This window comes from Lytechinus pictus, unplaced genomic scaffold (genome assembly GCF_037042905.1).
Source record: "Lytechinus pictus isolate F3 Inbred unplaced genomic scaffold, Lp3.0 scaffold_19, whole genome shotgun sequence".
Lineage (NCBI taxonomy): Eukaryota > Metazoa > Echinodermata > Echinoidea > Temnopleuroida > Toxopneustidae > Lytechinus > Lytechinus pictus.
Window position 1 is genome coordinate 13,806,855 of NW_026974140.1, and position 18,547 is coordinate 13,825,401.

General features: G+C 35.2%; 1 protein-coding gene across 8 annotated transcripts in view; it reads left to right on the forward strand.

Annotated features, from left to right (window-relative positions):
• Positions 1 to 4,442: 4,442 nt before the first annotated feature.
• The window catches only part of LOC129260854 (dachshund homolog 1-like), a 30,589-nt gene continuing 16,484 nt past the window's right edge, over positions 4,443 to 18,547 (forward strand). For 2 of the 8 annotated variants that reach the window (XM_064114623.1, XM_064114622.1), the window contains exons 1-4: positions 4,443 to 4,558; positions 10,560 to 10,783; positions 16,487 to 16,763; positions 17,821 to 17,856. In XM_064114623.1, the coding sequence (XP_063970693.1) occupies positions 4,513 to 4,558; positions 10,560 to 10,783; positions 16,487 to 16,763; positions 17,821 to 17,856 (583 nt within the window). In that variant the 5' untranslated portion in view covers positions 4,443 to 4,512. The remainder of the gene's footprint in view (positions 4,559 to 10,559; positions 10,784 to 16,486; positions 16,764 to 17,820; positions 17,857 to 18,547) is intronic. The other 6 variants (XM_064114627.1, XM_064114625.1, XM_064114626.1 and 3 more) reach the window with 3 other exon arrangements.

The following is an 18,547-nucleotide window of genomic DNA, read 5'->3' on the forward strand; positions in this document are numbered from 1 at the left end:
GACTTGTGCTGCGGCTGGCTGTTTTCTTTCACTTTATCCCTCTAACCTATAAAGTTTTTGGTGTAAAATTTGTCTTCCTCTTTAGAGGATTTGCTTTATTTGTCTAATGCCATTTTGTGTTTTCTTTTGACTAGTGATTGTATTTTTCTACCATTAATGCTCAAGTTGGGAAAACAACTTGGAGGAAATGACAATCAATGCATTGTTAGGAAATAGTACACATCATGTGTTATCTCTCTCATATGCGTGAGAAATAAAAATTTTGATTAAGGCATTTGTAATTTTGTTTCACACTTTCATGTCATTCTGTCTGTTTTAATGAACTGATTGTTTTCTTATCTCCTTTGATCAGGGAATTATTAGTACATCCCTGATTTGAATGTTCATCATTTTCTATATGCTGCCCATCTGAGGATAAAGGTGATTTGGAAAATGAGAAAAAAATATATTATTTTTCATTAAACAATCTTACTGAAATCAAGGTAAATTTTCTGCTACAAACCTCTGAGAGCAAGATAACTAAGAAAACTAACAACTGCACAACTGTTCATGATATGCAAATTAACCTTAGTTTTAGAGAGGACAGTCAAAATTGTTTCATTGCTTTAATTGATTCAGAGATGGAACATATTTCCCATCTCCCTGTTTTGAGAAATATCTCAGAAAAAAACTATTAAAGAAGGCATCATGTAGTTCCAAGCTTTGAGATGACGAGTGGGATAGCAGCAGCAAGGAGATAAATATTTCCTGTCCAAATTCTATTTCTGTGATTTTGTAATAAATCTGTTTTAATGATCTAACATCAGGTGCTCTGTTGGTGACTGAAAACCTAATGATATCATTAAGACTTTAACCCCTGCTTTTTTATATTTATGTTTACATTTATTATGAGAAATACTTAAGAGTCAGCTATGTCCAATGAAAAAAAGGAAACTGTGTCACATTTCACGGAACACTAGAATAGTTATTTACTATCAAAGGAAATTTAATCAGATGTTATTTATTACAAAGGAAGTGATGGAGTAGAATATGTGTATCAATATGTAGAATTAAATTAGTTTTGTGGTTACCTAGCCTTCTTCAAATATTTGTTTGGATGAATATTATAAATGACTAATTTTTCAAGTGGCATTGTGTTCCTTGACAAACTAAATAAACATTTGAAGATTTTGTGATGTGGATAAGATAATATTTATGTTTTTTGTTTTCTATAATCTCTGTTCTTTTATGTCATGGTGAATGTACACATCTCTTTTATTTTTCTCCCAGTCATTTGCAATATTTTTATTTTCATGCTTTTCAAGATGATTCTTTTTACTTCTTTTTCAAATTAGCTAATACAAATCATTTATTCTGTGTGAAAGACGTGTTTTTTGTTTGTTTTTTGTTTGCCCTTTTTGGGAGAGGGGCAGGGTGGGTTTGTGTCAGTTGAAATTGAACCAAATTATGTATAGTGCTTGGTTTCATGTACCAAATATGTAGAGATTTGAAGCTTTTTTTCACTTCAGTATATTAACAAGGCACCCGGATGTTCGCTCATGGATGGCTGTGCTAATTACCACATTGAGAAGTACAATCTTCATGAAGTATCAGTTATCACGAACCACATATATCCCATCTCAGAAATACACCATGCAAGTTCATTTCTCTCTCGAAATTAGATATAATGATCGGAGATTCATTTTACATGAGAGGTGATGTCCCAGTACCTATTATGGTTCATCATTTTATAAGTCGCTCATTATTTCATATGCAGATGACGGGATAGGAAAGATGGATCATTGGGCAGTTGCTGGGAAATAAGATTTGTGGGGGGGGGGGGGTGTATGAAAAGGCCCTAGGGTATTGGGTTGTTAGTATCTCTGGGTGCACATTGAAATGGCTTGTCATGCCCAATCACAGAGGCTCGACAAGTTGACATGAAGAACATAATTTCTAAACATGTTGAGATGAATTGTATTTAATCTTATTTGATCACCACCTTTTACACGGTTAAAAAAACCACGTAATTTGAATGATGATTCCAGTGAAAAATATGGCTAATGACGAATATTTAGCACGTGTGAAACCAAACTAGAACATGATTAAAATCACGAACGCTAATCACAGTCACGATAACTATAGCAATCATCATTACAATGATAAATCAAGATTCACGTGTGAAAAGGCCCCTATAGTTACATCAAATTAGCTAATTGTAACAACTTTAGTCCTAAGCACCTACTTAACTTCATTGTTCGGGTTTCTATCTAGTGCATGAGAAAGCTGAATGTAAAAAATAGATGTTTAAAAAGAAACACATTCCACTGAAGCATATTCAGTTTACCATCAATATCTGAGATATGTATAGGATTAAATCAATAACTTTTCTTACAATACTTGTTGATAAATTTTTATCATTTTTGGGGTTGAAGAAACTGCTTACTTATACAAAACATTTGAAATTAGGACAGTGTAGCACTGTTTGATAGTTGCAAATGTATTTAACTTTAGGTGTGACAATTAGTTTATTAATTTACCTAAGGGGTTTGTCTGTCAACTCTTGCATTTCCTCTGTGAAATGAAAGTGAGTTTGATGAGGGGAAACACTCAGAACAATCAGGTTCAAAGTATATAGAAACAAAGAGAATGATTCTCTCTTGGGTAAGTATAGGTTCGCCCCCCCCACGCTCTCTTTTGTTTTCCTTTTTTTAAGTGATGTTGTAAGGTTAGAGTGTATTTGCTTGATCAATCAATCAATTTAATACTTTCATATATTAAACATCCAAAGCCTTTAACCAGCCCGCAGGTTTTTAGAAGTTGTGTACATGTATAGAAGTGTGCCCCAGTTACTGAATGTCACTGACATAGGGGCCCAGATAGAGCCATTTTCCAAATTCCCCCCTGTCCCTCGCCCGGCTCCCTGGGAACATTACCCCCCCAAACCCAAAGGTGTAAGGGGAAATTATAAACTGGTCCTTGCATTTGCTCAGCTCCTCTCGCAAGTCACATCCAGAAGGAGAAAAAACAAATAGGTCAATCTTTTTTCCCCTCTCTCTCCCTCAACTCTCATTCTCTTTCTTCCATTTCTCTTTCTGTCATAAATACACGTTTCATTCGTCATGGGTCGTAATCGCTGTGCAAATGAACAGATCCGTTCTTTCATCGTTTTTAGCTTTCGGTGTCAGGTGCCCCGACTGGCTTTTCCCCCAACTCGTCTCGCTGGGCCTCGCGAGAAATGTTCGATTTGTAAGGGGAAAAAGAGTAAGATAGATTTTGAAGCAGAATCGACAAGTTTGGCATACGTAAACCGAGCGTGTGCAAGTTTGTCTAACCTAGTCTGCCATTATAAGGTATGTTTGCTCACTCTAGATGTATCAGTGACTCTGAAAGCTACGTCCTCCTACCAACAACTACGCCAAGTTCACTGACACCAACTATCAATGTCTTTCACTCTTTCTCTTTCTTTCTCTTCTTCTCTCCCAATATCTCTTCATTCCTTAGTATGTCTTTTAGCAGCTGGCTGTCGTGTTTGACTGTATCTCTCTCTCTCTCTTTCTTTTCAATGAGAGAGGGTTTGATAAGTATATTGTTTGATTGCATTGATTTTTCCTTTTCTTCTGTCACTCTTGCTCTTCCTCCTTTTTCTTTCTCCCACTACATGTACCCCCTCTCTCTCTCTTACTCCCCTTCTTTCTCTCCTGTCTCCCATTCTCTCTCGACCTATTCTCTTTTCAAGCACTGATACCTCTCCCTTGTAATATGAGGTGTTTTATTAAATTACATTTCTGAATGGAGGCTAACTGCAACTAGTCACAAAAGTGTCATTTGGGGAAATGGTAAACTCCATTTCTTTGGTGATTTGCAATATCTTGATGTTTTTTTCTCTCTTTCTTTTCTCTCTTTGGTAGTTTGGTTCTTGTCATTGTGAGCTGAACTAGAACAAGATTCCCCAAAGAGAGCTAAATTGTGGGTTTTCTTTTGGCTTTAGGGGCAATGTACTTTTCATGGGTTGTAAATTTGATTGGCGTTTTGCAGAGTATGTGATCACCGACCCTTGTTGAATTCAATATTCAGAATCCGATGTTATTTTTGGTAATTAAAACACAATTTTTTTCACCTTTTTAGGTTTAGACTAATAGCAATATTTGGCCTGAGGTTAATCATGGACCTACTACTCAGATTAGTAGGTTCATGGGTTAATTAAATGAGGGTAATGATGCTGAGGTTTTCAGGTGATCATCACCTTACCCTGTATAGCAGGTGCTCTTTGTGTGTTTGGTCTAAGCATGGACCAATTACAAATGGTCTAAGGATGCACATTCTTAATGAGTATTATGAAAGTTCAGCATGTTTTGCTTTCAACATCATCTTATTGAAATAGATTAGTATCAATTTTTAAATGATGATGAATCTTCAGCATGCCTAATATATCTTTCTTCTCATTCTGTGTTTCTCAGCAGTCGACCCGGTAGACCTCCGAAACGTAACATTCCTCTCTCACTCACACCAACCATCCATGGACTCTCTCGTATGGGACCCACTCTTGACCTCCTCAAAAGACCCAAACTGGAAAATGGTAAGTTGTCACATATCACCATCTTGCATGCTTAGTATGTGCTAATATGTAGAGAGCTAGATGTTCTCGCTCGCAGAAAATTTTTCAACTGAGTGACATAAAGACCATCTTTGGGCTTCCAACCAGAACATAAGGAATGCATGCATGATCTGTGATATATTAAAAATATTAGAATAATACAAATTCTTATAACCAGGGGAGTTTGACTCTCTATGTTTGCAAACTAGTGACTCTATAGTTCATGAGATGTGAACTGAAAACTATTATCCTTGGTGCTCTCAGTTCATTCCACTTGCCACCACTGCAATGCAAACTGGATGAAATTTTTAGCCTTGTTGGGAAAATTTCAATTCATGTAGGCCTCAATATTTTTTGTTAAGTAGAAAATATATTCAAATATAGATTTACAAGTTGACAAATATCAGCGATGTCATTGTCAAGTTTGAGAGAATACAACACCTTCTTAAAGTGGGGTGGGGGGTCATTAATGAGAAAGAAGGTGTAATGAATTGTCGAGGTGATGTGAAAGAAGAGCTTAGTCATTTTCCTGATCCGAAGCTTGTGACGTTTGTACGTTGTCATTGTCAGCTCTCATTCTTTTAATCTCTTTCATCAGAAAACATGGATTGAAAACAATTTCATCACTTTCCTCATCTTATCACCAACATCTCAAAAATTGAAATTTTCCCTTTGCAGGCAGGGAGCATGAGTGGTCGAAAAAAAAGTCATATGATTCCTGCTCAAATTGATTTGCAATCAGGTGAATGAATAGGAGAGGGGAAACTACCAAACTGAAGTAGAATTAAAGAAATAATTTGTTTGACCTTTCTGAATAGTTTCACTTCACAAAAGTAATTTAGAGAGATGTCAATCATTGCATAGAAAATGTTTTACAAGTTTGAGGAAAAGACTGCAGACTGGGTATATGCTTGTACCCCATCTCTGTCAATAAATCTCTTTATCATCAGACCCCCCTCCCTGGAAGAAAGGGTCACATGCACCTGTGGCTAGCCAGTCATGATACCCCATCTCCCCCTTCCTCCAAAAACACAATTTTACCGGACCATGGACAGACGGTTTCCACGCTGCTTTCTGCCGATTCACATTCAAGGAGACCTATGTCAGCTAGATGGATGGCTCCGTTGGACCTCTCTTCTTTCTACAAACTATTGATAAGATTTTAATCTGTCGTGCATCCTTCTGTCATCTAGAGTTGTCTGTTTACGAGATGAAAACTTCCTCCATCAAGTGTGCTCCCCCTCTCTGTATGATTTAGAAGTAGCCATTTGTGCTTTATTTCATTTCATCATCTTTCTTTTAGTAGCTTCTTACTTTCCTATCTGACATTCATTTTTAAAAATAATTATGCACTGATTTTACAATTTCATCTATTTTTTTCATTTTACTCCAATTGTTACAGTCCTATGTTTGTTTATTGCAGATGGTGCATTTTTTCTTTACTTCTGATCTTTTATTTATTTTTTTATTCATAATGTTAAACTTTGTGTGTTATCTTGTAATTGGATGTTCATGTTTTAAATTGAATTGCTATTGGCTTTTTTTCTACCTTACAATGTCTTGAATTAAGGTTTCTCTCTCTCCCTATTGCTCACAAGTTTCTAATTTTCCCATCACTCTCCTTTTCACCTTGCCCCTCTCTCCCTATCTCTCTCTCTCTCTCTATCTGTGTCTGATATTCTGTCACTCTTTATCACTCTTCTTCTTCCTAATTCCCTGTGTGATGCCAAATTTAAAGTGGGAAAACAAAAATATGAGTTGGGGGTGAAAGAAAATAAAAGACTGATATGCTCCAATTCCCAGTGCGTATCTCAATCAATCTGTAACCATAGTTACAATTCAAAATTGGCTTGTTTTCACTCAGCGGTGTCATCGACTTTACAAAGTCTTCTTGTTGCATCTGTCGGTTGCTTCTCTGAATAGAGAAACAAATAAGTTAGTCTGTGTTGTCATTTGACGGATAAAAAACCATGTGATATTATTTGATGGCGATAGGGTTGCTGTACCTATAACATTTTAGCCCCCGGCTATGAAAGTTGAAAGTTATCGTGGAAGGGGCTGGAGAATACTAGATAAAATAAGAGCTGAACCATCATTTTCCGTTTAAATTATGCTTGGCTGCTTTATTGGGGTTGCGGTAATGTAATTACTTGAAAGGTGGGTCGTTCTGCTGTGTCACAGTGATTCCGTAACAAATTTAGATAAACCCTCTTTGAAAATATTTGTAGAAAGTCTCTGCTGGAAGTTAGCAAGTACGTCATTCTCGAAAGGTGAGGGCTCCGTTCATTATATTTGTGTTGCCTATCTTTGAGGATAATACAAACATCTTTCTGGGCCTTTGGGTTTTGAAAAAAGGCTAAGATGTACCTGCTGTCTATGCAACATTTATCTTAGATCAAAATCATTGTAACCATGGCAGTGTATCAAGCAACAAGTCATATTCGAAGATAGCTCTATTCTATCGCTGCGCGATATGAATGTACGTTCTGAAACATTACTTTCTTCATTTTAATATCACAAGAGAAGAGCACCATTAAGGTTTAGATTGTGCTTAATGCTTTGTGGATTAAAAGAAAATATCTTAATGGGAAATGGAAACAAATAGAACAATAGATGTGAAAATAACCTCTTACAAATGAATTGAAAATTAAATATTCATACATGCCATTGCTTTTGGTCTTTGAAAGGTGCCTAGGATACTTTTCTAACGAAATTACCTAATTATGAATCAACATACTTGTGAAAATAATTGGATTGCTTTGTCCTTCATGTACAGTATATAGTCAGCATGGTCAGGAAAGCAAATTATTCTTTCTCTAACATTTTCATAAGTAATAATGCAAGGTTATTAGTCATGAGATGGAATTGGTTAAGAATGATTTTTATCAAGAAAATTGTTGATTTAATGTCATAACCATTCATCGTCAGTTTTTGCATGTAATATGGCAGAGCGCAGGGTTAATCAATGAAATTCAATGATAAATAAATATACATCCTTGTTTCAATTCCTTAGCCTTTCCTAGCTTCCAGTGAGATCAATAAAGAGTTTATCAAAGGACTTAGAGTTAGAGATCAAAATCAAGGGAAACCAGTCAAGAAAAGGGGAAAAGACATAAATCATAACAAAACTTACTAGGATTGAAAACCTGAGGGTCCCTGAAGATAGCTGATCCGTTTGATTTGTGTACATTGCAAAGTCACAAAAACCCGATGAGATTACAAACTCTGGAAGTATGTGTCATGTTCACTTCCGAACCCTGATTAGCTCACTACTCCTCACCTTCAACTTGCCCAAATTAGATTTATTTCTCATTCAAATCGACCCTTTCTTAAAAATGTTCTGCATCACCCTCACTATTGATACCCCTCCCTTTTCTATCCCTCCGTGCCCCCCTCCTCCCTCCCTAACTCGCTCCCTCTTCCCACCATCCCTCCCCAACTTTCGCCCTCCTCCATGTATTATATAAAAATGAGTTCATTTGGGCAGATTCATATGAATGATAATAAAAGAGAGTTCATGTATGAATAATGAAGGTAAATTCCAAGGCACTTTATGGCTCTGTTATGCAGTTGCCCTATATAAAAGCGTGGAACTACAATATGATAAGAGCAAAGTTAAGCTAAGCATGGACCTACTCTAGTAGGTCCATGAGCTAAGGAAGGGAATTCCTGGCTAAGGTAAGAGATAATGTATTTGAACTTTGACAGTTCGCTTGAAGGGCAACTTTATTAAAAATTTGAACCACTTTCCTCATATATAGTCCTTGCATTTTGTTTTCCCTAGATGGTTTTAAACCGCCTCGATCAAAAGAATCCCTGTTAAATCACAAGAACATTTTCAGGCATGCGCAGTGTGGTCTGATAAGCAAGCAAGGCGCGAGATTCGAAATCACTAGCTCAGCATTGAGCCACCCACGGCGCCTGCGCCCCACTTCACGCTAGGCTAAAAGTTCCCGTAATTTGCTTTCACACTGCCAAAATACCTACTATTTAGCGGGTATTTTCTTTCGGGGAGATTACGTGTAATTTGCTTTCAGACTGCCCAAGTTACTGGTATTTTCTGATTTGGGTAAATTTCTAGATCAGAAAATACCGGGAACTGATGAACTTCGAGGCGGTCTGAAACCACTTCCTGTTAACTTTGTTTTCTTTTTATGTAATTTTCTTTTTATATATGTTATTTCCCCATATCATTTGTTCAGTAACATCTATTCTCCTTCACTTAGTCAAGAAACTCATCCCCATTAGCCAGGCGTATTAAAGAATGAAATGAAATAAAACTTGTATACCCAATTCAGTCAAAATTAGTCAAAATCTGTCATTATTCACCTATCCCAGAGGGCCCCACTTTTGTATTTAAAAAATAAAATCTCAAAACATTACAGTTTCGACACTTCTAGAAACAAATGTAACCCAGGTGTATGGTTGAGCTGTGGTAAGGGCTTTCTGCATGGATGGAATTGATACAGTCAGTGTTCAAATGGCTTCATTCACACTAACAGAAAACTAATTTTAATGTTTCTATTTTTTCTAATTATTGCTGATACTTTTTAAGACAATGCAACAGAAAATTGACAGTAAAAACAACTTCTATGTTTTTTTTTAATTTCAAGATGTCATAAGAAATATTACCTTTTTAAAGGTCAGCTTTTAAAATTTAGCTGGTTGAATTTTGAATAGTATTGTAATTTGTAACTGATGACAGCTTTGCAACTTTATTCTGATGTTTTATTTGTCATTCTAGTGAACGACAGTGAGCAAAAATGAGGGGGGGGGGGTTTAGATGGAGTGAATAGAGTCTGGTTTTAGTGCGAGAGAGAAATCAGTGTCATTTCTAATCACTTTTGAAGACCAGACTTTTGAAGTGAGGTCATTGACTTTTGGTAACACTTAAAGAAGAAAAGGATAAAAATCCTTAGATTTGTAAGCAGCTTTAGGGGAGATCATGTGCTACTCTCCAGTTTCGGAATTATTCATTTTAAGGATAACTGTGGTGAAAAGAAAACCCTTTGTCAAACAGAAATGTCAATACCTTTGGAGTTGATTTTCTCTCCCCTTTGTTTGAAACCGTTCTCCTATACCTAGTTTGAATGCGTTTTAAAAAGCTTGCTGCCACTCTTAAGAATAAAATGTGTCAAAAAAATTGTTTAAATAACACGTATTTCAAGTTATTTATTATTCTAAAAAAGTTTTGAATGAAAGTATATTCAAATTATGAAGAAATTAAAGAGTCTTTATGGGGAGTGTTAAGGAAACCAGTCTTTTAACGGCTTTTAAGAGAGATGATATATGATTGAAAATTGAACTATTGTATATGCACAAATTGGTTACATAAAAGCCATTTATGCATTTATAATGGTCAAACGAATATCAGTCGTAACATCAATTTGTGTTAATTACTTTTGCTTCCTATCGTCATGATTGAGTGGGTGCATGATGAAAGCCAAATTCCCTTTTCATCAATTTGTGACTAAATTACGCCATTCATTAGATGATTAAATGTAACATAGAGCCGTCTAAATTGCTTCTTTCCATTTGCCAATATGTATTGTTTGGACATGCATGCATGCTTTGCAATGGCCTTCATCAATTGATTATGAACTGCACTTCCCATTTTTGGCTGTTCTTCACTGAGCATTATTTTAAATCAAATGAAGGAGATAATGACACTCTATTTTTATAAAAAAAGTGACGACTCAAATTGTCAGTTTGTTTTCAAAGAAAGTAAAAGATGGGTTTAAATTAGATATAGACCAGAGACGATAATAACGTTCTTGAATTTTAAATTCCTTTTCCAGAATATTTGGAAAAGGTATTCTTTTGCTACTACACATTATATCATTCATAAATATGTATCATTTTTTGGCTAGGAAAGGACATTATGAGGAAGGAGCAAAAGGGAGGAAAGATGTCAATTATTTCCACAACTGAGAGTGTGGTATCTTGTTCATTCAATGGGCCAATCTTTGTTCTCCTATTACAGGCCACCACCGTCTGCCATTCAATGGATACGAGCACTTGGCTGCAGCCTCCCCGTATCTCCTGGCTACTCATCCAGCATTCCTCCCATCATCCATCTCCATGCCGACCAACCATCTGACTACATCACCCTCCAAGGCTGCCGAGATGCACCACCTTCACCATGCCGACCTGGGAGCCGCCCATCTCCACAACCTGCACAAGCTATCTGTAGGCATCCCAAGATCGGTAAGCAGATGATAGTGATGAGGATGATGAGAATTATGAGGATGATGATAATGGTGGTGGTGATGATGGTGATGATGGCGCTATATAAATGCCTATTATTATTATTATTATTATAATGGTGATGATGATAAAAATGTTGGTGAAGATGATGATGTTGATGAAGATGACGATGTTGATGATGGTAATGATGATAATGGTGGTGATGAAGACGATGGTGGCTGTGATGATGGTGGTGATGATGATCATGATCATGGTCATGAGGATGGTGATGATGATCTTGATCATGATGATTACAATGGTGATGTTTATGGTGGTGATGATGATATTAATCCTGGTATTTACTGCAGTATTTGCAATGATTTCTTTTTTTTAATTTCTTTTGCTGAATGTTATTGAAATTGATGATTGTATTGGTAGCATTGATTTTGATGATGTCGAATGATGAACAATGAATAAGAGAATGATAAAAATAGGATGGCTTCACAATAGAACATTGAATAAGATGATAATAGTGAAAAGGACAAGAATTCTTAAATACCTTAACTTTATTTGATTCAATTTTACATAAATAGAATGCAGTAGGGCTAAAATTTAAAATTGATCAAAATTTATTTTGAAAAAATTAAAAAATGTATAAAAAAAAAAGAAAACAAAGGATGGAAAGGAAAATATGTTGGAAGACTGAAATAGGATATCATGGTGCAGGATGACAAAATGATTGAAATCATCAGCAGCAATTGGCTGAACTCTTGTTTATGCATTAGAAAATGAATTTATGATGGGGTGTACTTTGTGAAAAGTGAGCCCATGAAAGATCATGTCATCGGGTGGAGGAGCAATGAGACCCTACGCCGGTCATGTCAAATAATTAATAGCACCGGGCGAAAAACTTCATGCAGAGTATGGAGTATGTATGAAACATGCAGAGACACATACATGAAATAATGAGGGCCCTACTGCCAAAGCAAAGGCTTTAGTACATCTCACCCTAGGCCCTGACGCAAGGCAACGCTCATAACCATGAACCACATCAATATTCATGAGGGCCATTAGATCGTGGACTAATAGGGGGCTCTCTTCAAATATTCATTCCTCTCCTAATCACCATAATTATTTCACAATCATGCTGTCACAGTTGCAGAAGGAATAAAAGTAGAAGGGGTAAGAAGGAGAGAGATATCAACAGAGAGACAAGAGCGAGGAAGAAAGAGAAACAAAAGGAAAGAGACATAAAGTTCAGAAGTCTCATACACCCTCGGCTCATTAATTCTTGTGTCTGTTAGAGTAGCAACGTCATAGATCTGTAATTCATGTTTGTATGGTGGAGGAGATGCACTTTCGATTCAGCTTCCCACTTATCTATGCACTCCTAACGTGACCAAAATCATTAATATCAGCCGTGACCAGCTAATTACACGAAAAAGGATCAGTGAAATAAAAGTTTCGATTAGTTTTTATCTATCTGGAGTCCTTCCTTTCCGTCTCCCTAGGGTATGCTATAATCTAGTAATGAGTAGTCATTACAACTACATTGGAGATTGATTCTGCATTAAAAACTATTACCGCGCAAACATTTTACCGTAATGAATTTGGATTAAAGTAAAGCCATTTGTGCTATTGCTCGTTGAAGCATACTTATGCAACATTTTTGCCATAATCATTTATCTTGAAATGGGAAGAATTAAGATAGTTGAAGGTCGTTTTGATGATATTTGACGAGATGTTGGGTCTTTTTATGATATTTAATGAGGCTGAATGTCTTTCGATGAAGCTTTTGCCATGTTTGAATGTCTTTTGAGGTAACGGTATCATTGAAAATAATGTATAATCATTTTCAATCATTTCATAGAATTTCTCTGGCAGATATTGTGTGTCATGAATTTATTCATTGCCCGTAACAGTATCTTTTGAAACTTTTAAATGAAAAAAATTTAATACATAAACAGAAAAAAAATAATTGGCTTGTATATGTGTGATCACTCATTTTAATTTAACAAGACAAGAGATTCAATCATAAAATATATTCTGAATCTTGATTTAATATAAAGATTGATTTTATCTCTTATTTTCATGTGAATCATTGAAAACTTTAAATAATCATGTGGATATGTAACCCTCTTGTACTCAACAAGAGCTATTACTTGAGAATTTCACCTCCATTTGTCGACCATGCAGTAGTGAATTGTTGATTAGATGAAAGCCGGGCTGACGCTTAATTGCTATGTGCATGATATTGAAGTTTAATGTAATTGGGAGTTTAATTATTCAAAAGTGAGAAAAGTGTTAGGTTGAGTGAGCTGTAATTTAGATGATAGATTTGGCACTTTGAGTGTCTGGTTGTATGTTGGCATTCGCTTTTGAGACTTAGTGTTCAACCAACTTTTCTGTGGGCACTTTTTTTAAAGTCTATGATTTGGAGTTGGCATTATGAAATGGTTTAAAATATGAAGTTATGCTGGAAACGAGAACATTCATGACTTGTGCATGGGATTTTATCATGGGTCCATTTTGTGAACCAGGGGTTTTCTGCACAACATTCTCCATTTTGTAAATCCACTCAAAAAGATGTACCAGGTCCTTACATTTTACTTTTAAAAATGCCCTTGTTATCAGCTTACCACCTTTTCACAAACTAAAAAAATCATAATTTGAATGATCCCAGTGGGAAACAAAGCTAATGACGAATTCTTAGCACGTGTGAAACCAAACTAGAATCATGAAGGCTAATCACAATCACAAATTCTAATTCTACTCTGGAGGTGAATTTTAGTTAAGTTTCACTCAAATTTCGGTACGAATTTTACGTGTGAAAGGCTTGACCTCCAAAACATCTTTTGGAGGGCGGAGCTTACGTGTCCTTTCAAGCACTTCCGCAGATAATACAATTGTCATGCACTTATCGTATCGATGCAGTGCTTTTATTGACGAGTCACCAAGGACACATACCGCCTTCGCTTTTGAATTTGAATTCAAATCACAGTTTTTCGAGTGAGCGTGTGAAAGGTCTGATGATTCTAAAGACGAATTGCAATCATCAACTGGTACAATGATGATTCAAGATTCACGTGTGAAAGGGCCCATAGTCACTTCACTACCTTTTTCAGATGTTCTTGAACTTGATTTTTAGGGGTTTAAGTTTAACATTCAATGAATTTCTTTTCTTCCCTCCTATTCATACTTTGCAGTATCTTTCTCTCTCTCTCCCCCCACTCTCTTTGTCTATCTTTCTTTCCCTTTCACTTTCCCTTTCTATCTATCTCTCTCTTTCTCCTGGTATGTCGCCTATCTTTCTTTCTTCTTCAAATAATCTTTTTTGTCTTTCCTACCTGTCATATCACTGATACACCTGGCTGTAATTGGAATACTTGTCTAGACAGTTTCAATAGTTCAAGGTTAACCAACCCTCAAACAAAATTAGCCAAACATGTTCCAAAAACTCTTTTAATCTAAGTTTCTCTTATGGTCTTTCAAGATTTTCATGATCATCTTAACAAAATATTGACAGTGCTATTTGAGAAAATGCTGCATCACAAATTTTGGTTAGAATCGTTTCATGGTCACCTTTAATTTATGAGTAGGCCTATACTTACTAATTACAAGCAGTTAAAATGATATTCATCTACAGCTGTTAATTTTTGGATTCAGTATCAATGATAAACTACATCATTGACATAATCTTGGATTCAGTATCAATTATAAAACTACTTCGTTAATATAATATTTTGGTATGGGTAGGTGCATATTTGGAAAACATTGTTTGGGCCTGTTTTTCATCTTACAGATATTATATACATCTCATTTTTTTCATTTGAGATGTAATATAAAAATCTGGCCATGTAGGAAAGTGCCCTACCCTAAAAATATTAAAACCTAAGGCCTGATACATGTATTCATTCAAATAAAACGTTCTACTTAAACAAAATGTGTATAACTGATAATAAGGTATTTTGTTTTATGTTAAAATATGAAAATAGAATTGATCTTTTCGACAGTTTTTATTGCAGTGCGTGGCAGTCCAAAAAGACAGCCTCAAAAGTCCATCTCACGTTGGATTCTACAATATTGGTCATTTACAATACCTAATTCATTCTACCAGATCAGATTCTTGTGGATTGAAAAATTGTAAAAACATTTGAAAAATTAACATTAAATTTACATTGAGAAATATTACCTTTCCTATGCAAAAGAAGACTAGGGCATTATAGTGACACAATGATATCTACACATACAGCTCATTGTAATATCAATATTTTGGACCAAACTCTAAAAAAAATATTACCATCAATTGAAAATATAAATCTCTTTATGTAACAGGGTCTTACACATATCAGTAACCTTTTAATGTTCTGTTTTAAGACAATTATCCCCTCATACTCAGAGGAAATTATTCTAAGAAAGATTGAAGAAAGATTGCCCGGTACGAGGGATGAATCATTCAAGTTGAAATGTGAATTAATATTTAAGGAAAACGTCTTTTGTTACCGCAAATTTCCCACCTCAAACAAAAAACCCTAGGGTTTGGTATGTCGTGATGACTTCTTTACTCCGTCATACCACTGTTGTTAAACACATAGAGTAGCCGCGGGATCGATGGAACTTTTATTTCCGCCGAAGTAGACGAGAACAACAAATAATAGATGAGGGCTGCGTTGCTCGTAAAATTTGATGATGCTTTACATAAGTGTGCTGTGTGTCACCGAGTTGGATGCCTGGGCTTACGGGAAACCCATTGACAACCAAGCTTTCTTTTCAAAAAATGGCAACGGAATAGAGAGAAAGTTTTCAGGGCATATTTGAGAAAATATTTATGATGCTGTGTTTTGAGCAGAAAGATGGATGTATTTGGTTGTGCAATTTCAGATCCTTTCTGGAAAGTCTATTTTGTTTGTGGCAACGTGAGACAGATGATATTCAGATTTTTGTTGTCATTGATGAATTTTATTGGTTTACAAAACGCTAAAAGTGATAATGATAAAGTGTGCCTGGGAGGCATAATTATCACATACAAATGGTTAAAAGAAGCTGCTTCCATTAGCCTACATAAATCCCTCTTTTTGCAACAAATATATATAGAGTAACTGCATGTAGTATTGTGTTGCATATAACTTGTCTAATATTTCATTGGCTCAGATGATATATGAGACATCAGTGTGTTTTCATTTTGGTCTTTGCATTTCTTTTAAGAAGCAGAAGGGCTCTTTTTTTTCTGTTTTCTTGGGAGTATAATATATTTGCATTATTATTCTTATTTGAAACAAATTATCTGGATAATTTTTTTTGGGGTGTGCTAAATATTGCAGTTTATCTTAGACGCAAATCCCCATATCATTCATGAAATTATTACAACTGCTAAAAGTTTAAAAATAAAACTTTGAATTGACAGAATTTCATTCCACTGCTAGGTATATGTTTGCACACAGTGATGTATTAAAAATGTATGAGAGTCAAAATTTAGATTAATTATACTTTTTCATAAAAAAGAGTACTGTCAATGTTGCCATATAATATTGCATTACATAAACATTCCTGTTTCTGGGCAAAAAAATATCACGCATATAAACTGATTGCGATTGTGATTATGATGATGATGATGGATTTAAAGTGAACATTAAAATCTATCAAATACTTATTAGTGACATTGTCTAAATCTGCCATCAATACATTACATTGATAGAATGTCATTATTTCTTCTTCATACTTCAGTCAAGCCAACCCAGCTCACACAGCCATGCATCAGTCGACATCGATGACCATGATGAAGGCCTAGAGAATGGGGATCTCTCTCCACGCTCCTCGGACGGCCCTAGCCCCAGGATGGGTGGGTCACAGGGTGGACTCTCCCCAAAGAGCGATTCATCATCGGCCATGCACGAAGACGAGGACGAGAAGGAGAGTGATCGTATTCACCAGGAGGCAATGGCAGCCATGGAACACAGCCTAGGTACACGAGATTTGATCAGACAACATCTACAAATGATGAGCAAGTATTCCTATAACCCCCTCATGGTAGTAGTCATAACATCACACAAAAATACACTTCCATTGCCTGTGTGAGCGATGAAGAACAAAAGATTCACATCTAATTGCAAGCCATTTGCTGTAATTATTAATATAGAAAAAAAGAACAAAGCTTTTTTTAATAACAAAATCAGGTTTATTGAGATCACAAAGGGTGATTATTTTTATGGAAAACAAAATAAATCAATCAATAAATCAACCCTGAAGTTCCCACATGTATTGATTTCACTACTATTACAATTTATGTCAGTTTTTGTCATCATAAATCTTACTATGAGCAAAAATAAATCAAAACAGACACATAAAGAGGACGGTTCAAAAATACATAGGCAAGTTCCTATACGGATATTAACATTGATAGAGACTTGAAACTTAAATGTACTGAGTTCAAGTGTCTTGGCTCATATTTTTAAAAGGTATTATGTCCATGCGTATATGTTTTGGCTGAATATTGAGATATTGATTCCCGTTTGACAAAGAAGGTCTTTATTTTCATTGGATATTATTGTGTGATGTGTGGCAACTGTTGCATGTTTACACGGCTGGATATAACATTTATTTATGGTCTCTAACATTCTTTGTCAGAATTTATTCAATGCTAAAGTAAAGAACTAACAAAACAAAAAATAAAATGCCGTTTTGTGCTTGCTTTTGACTTATAAATTCTAAAGATAATTTCTATTTGTTTAATGGCAAATAATAAAATGAATTGAAAAGAGGCAAGTGTGAATCTTGCATGAATGCAAAAATGTTTTATATCGTATTAAACCTATTTCAAAATCAACTGAATTAACCCAATTTAGCGATTTTAATCATAACTTGCATTTGTAACATAACCCTGCTTGAAATTAACTTTGGTGTTTTTTTTCAACAAGTTTTAACTAAGGTACTTTTTTACATTAAAAAAATAATGTGCAGTGGAGGTCTTGAATTTACTATGTTATTGGTTTGCTATTTTCGTTTTGTCTTGAACTTACTGTTTATATAATATTATTTTCTTTTAATTTTTTTTAAAACAGCTAATGCAAGAGAGGAGAACAAACCCTCAGGCATGAGTAAGCTTTTTATTTAAACCTTTCTGAATGAAGATATAAAAAAATGCTAATGTTCCCGTGAGTAAAGAGATCCTGTAGGTGATTAAGCTATGAATTCATAAGTTTCTTGAAATTACTGACATTACAAACTACTGCAACATGGGTGTTGAATCAAATTTTACCCATTTCATTTTGCATTAGCTGTGATCTTCATAGATTCAAATTCCTGCTGCCAAGCAGTCCAATGCAAACTTATACCATTTATCATTGTTTTATCAGGTTAGGAGATTCAGCATCACTTGATTTCTTGAGTTCTTTTGTCATAGCTTAATTAAATAACCCAAGACTTTAAATGATATTGATGAATGATCTTTTGTAACTGAGCATGAGTTTAATTGATGATCAATTACATGTTTGGTTTTTTTCTCCATTTTGTGATATTTCTATTGATTAGACTTTTATTTCAATTTTAAAAAGCGATGACAAGTTTCTAATATCAATATGAAGTGTATTAGCTGAACACACATACAAGATAATTTTAATACTTAATATTGGTGAGTGAACTTAGATGGCATGCAGTGATGATATTGGCGAGAGACCAAACTATGTCCAGTTCCTATTCTCTTATAAAGGTTTGGCATTGTTGAAATTTCTCACTTCACGATTTGTAAATAATATTCCAAGATTTGTATTTATGTGGCTAAAGTACCAG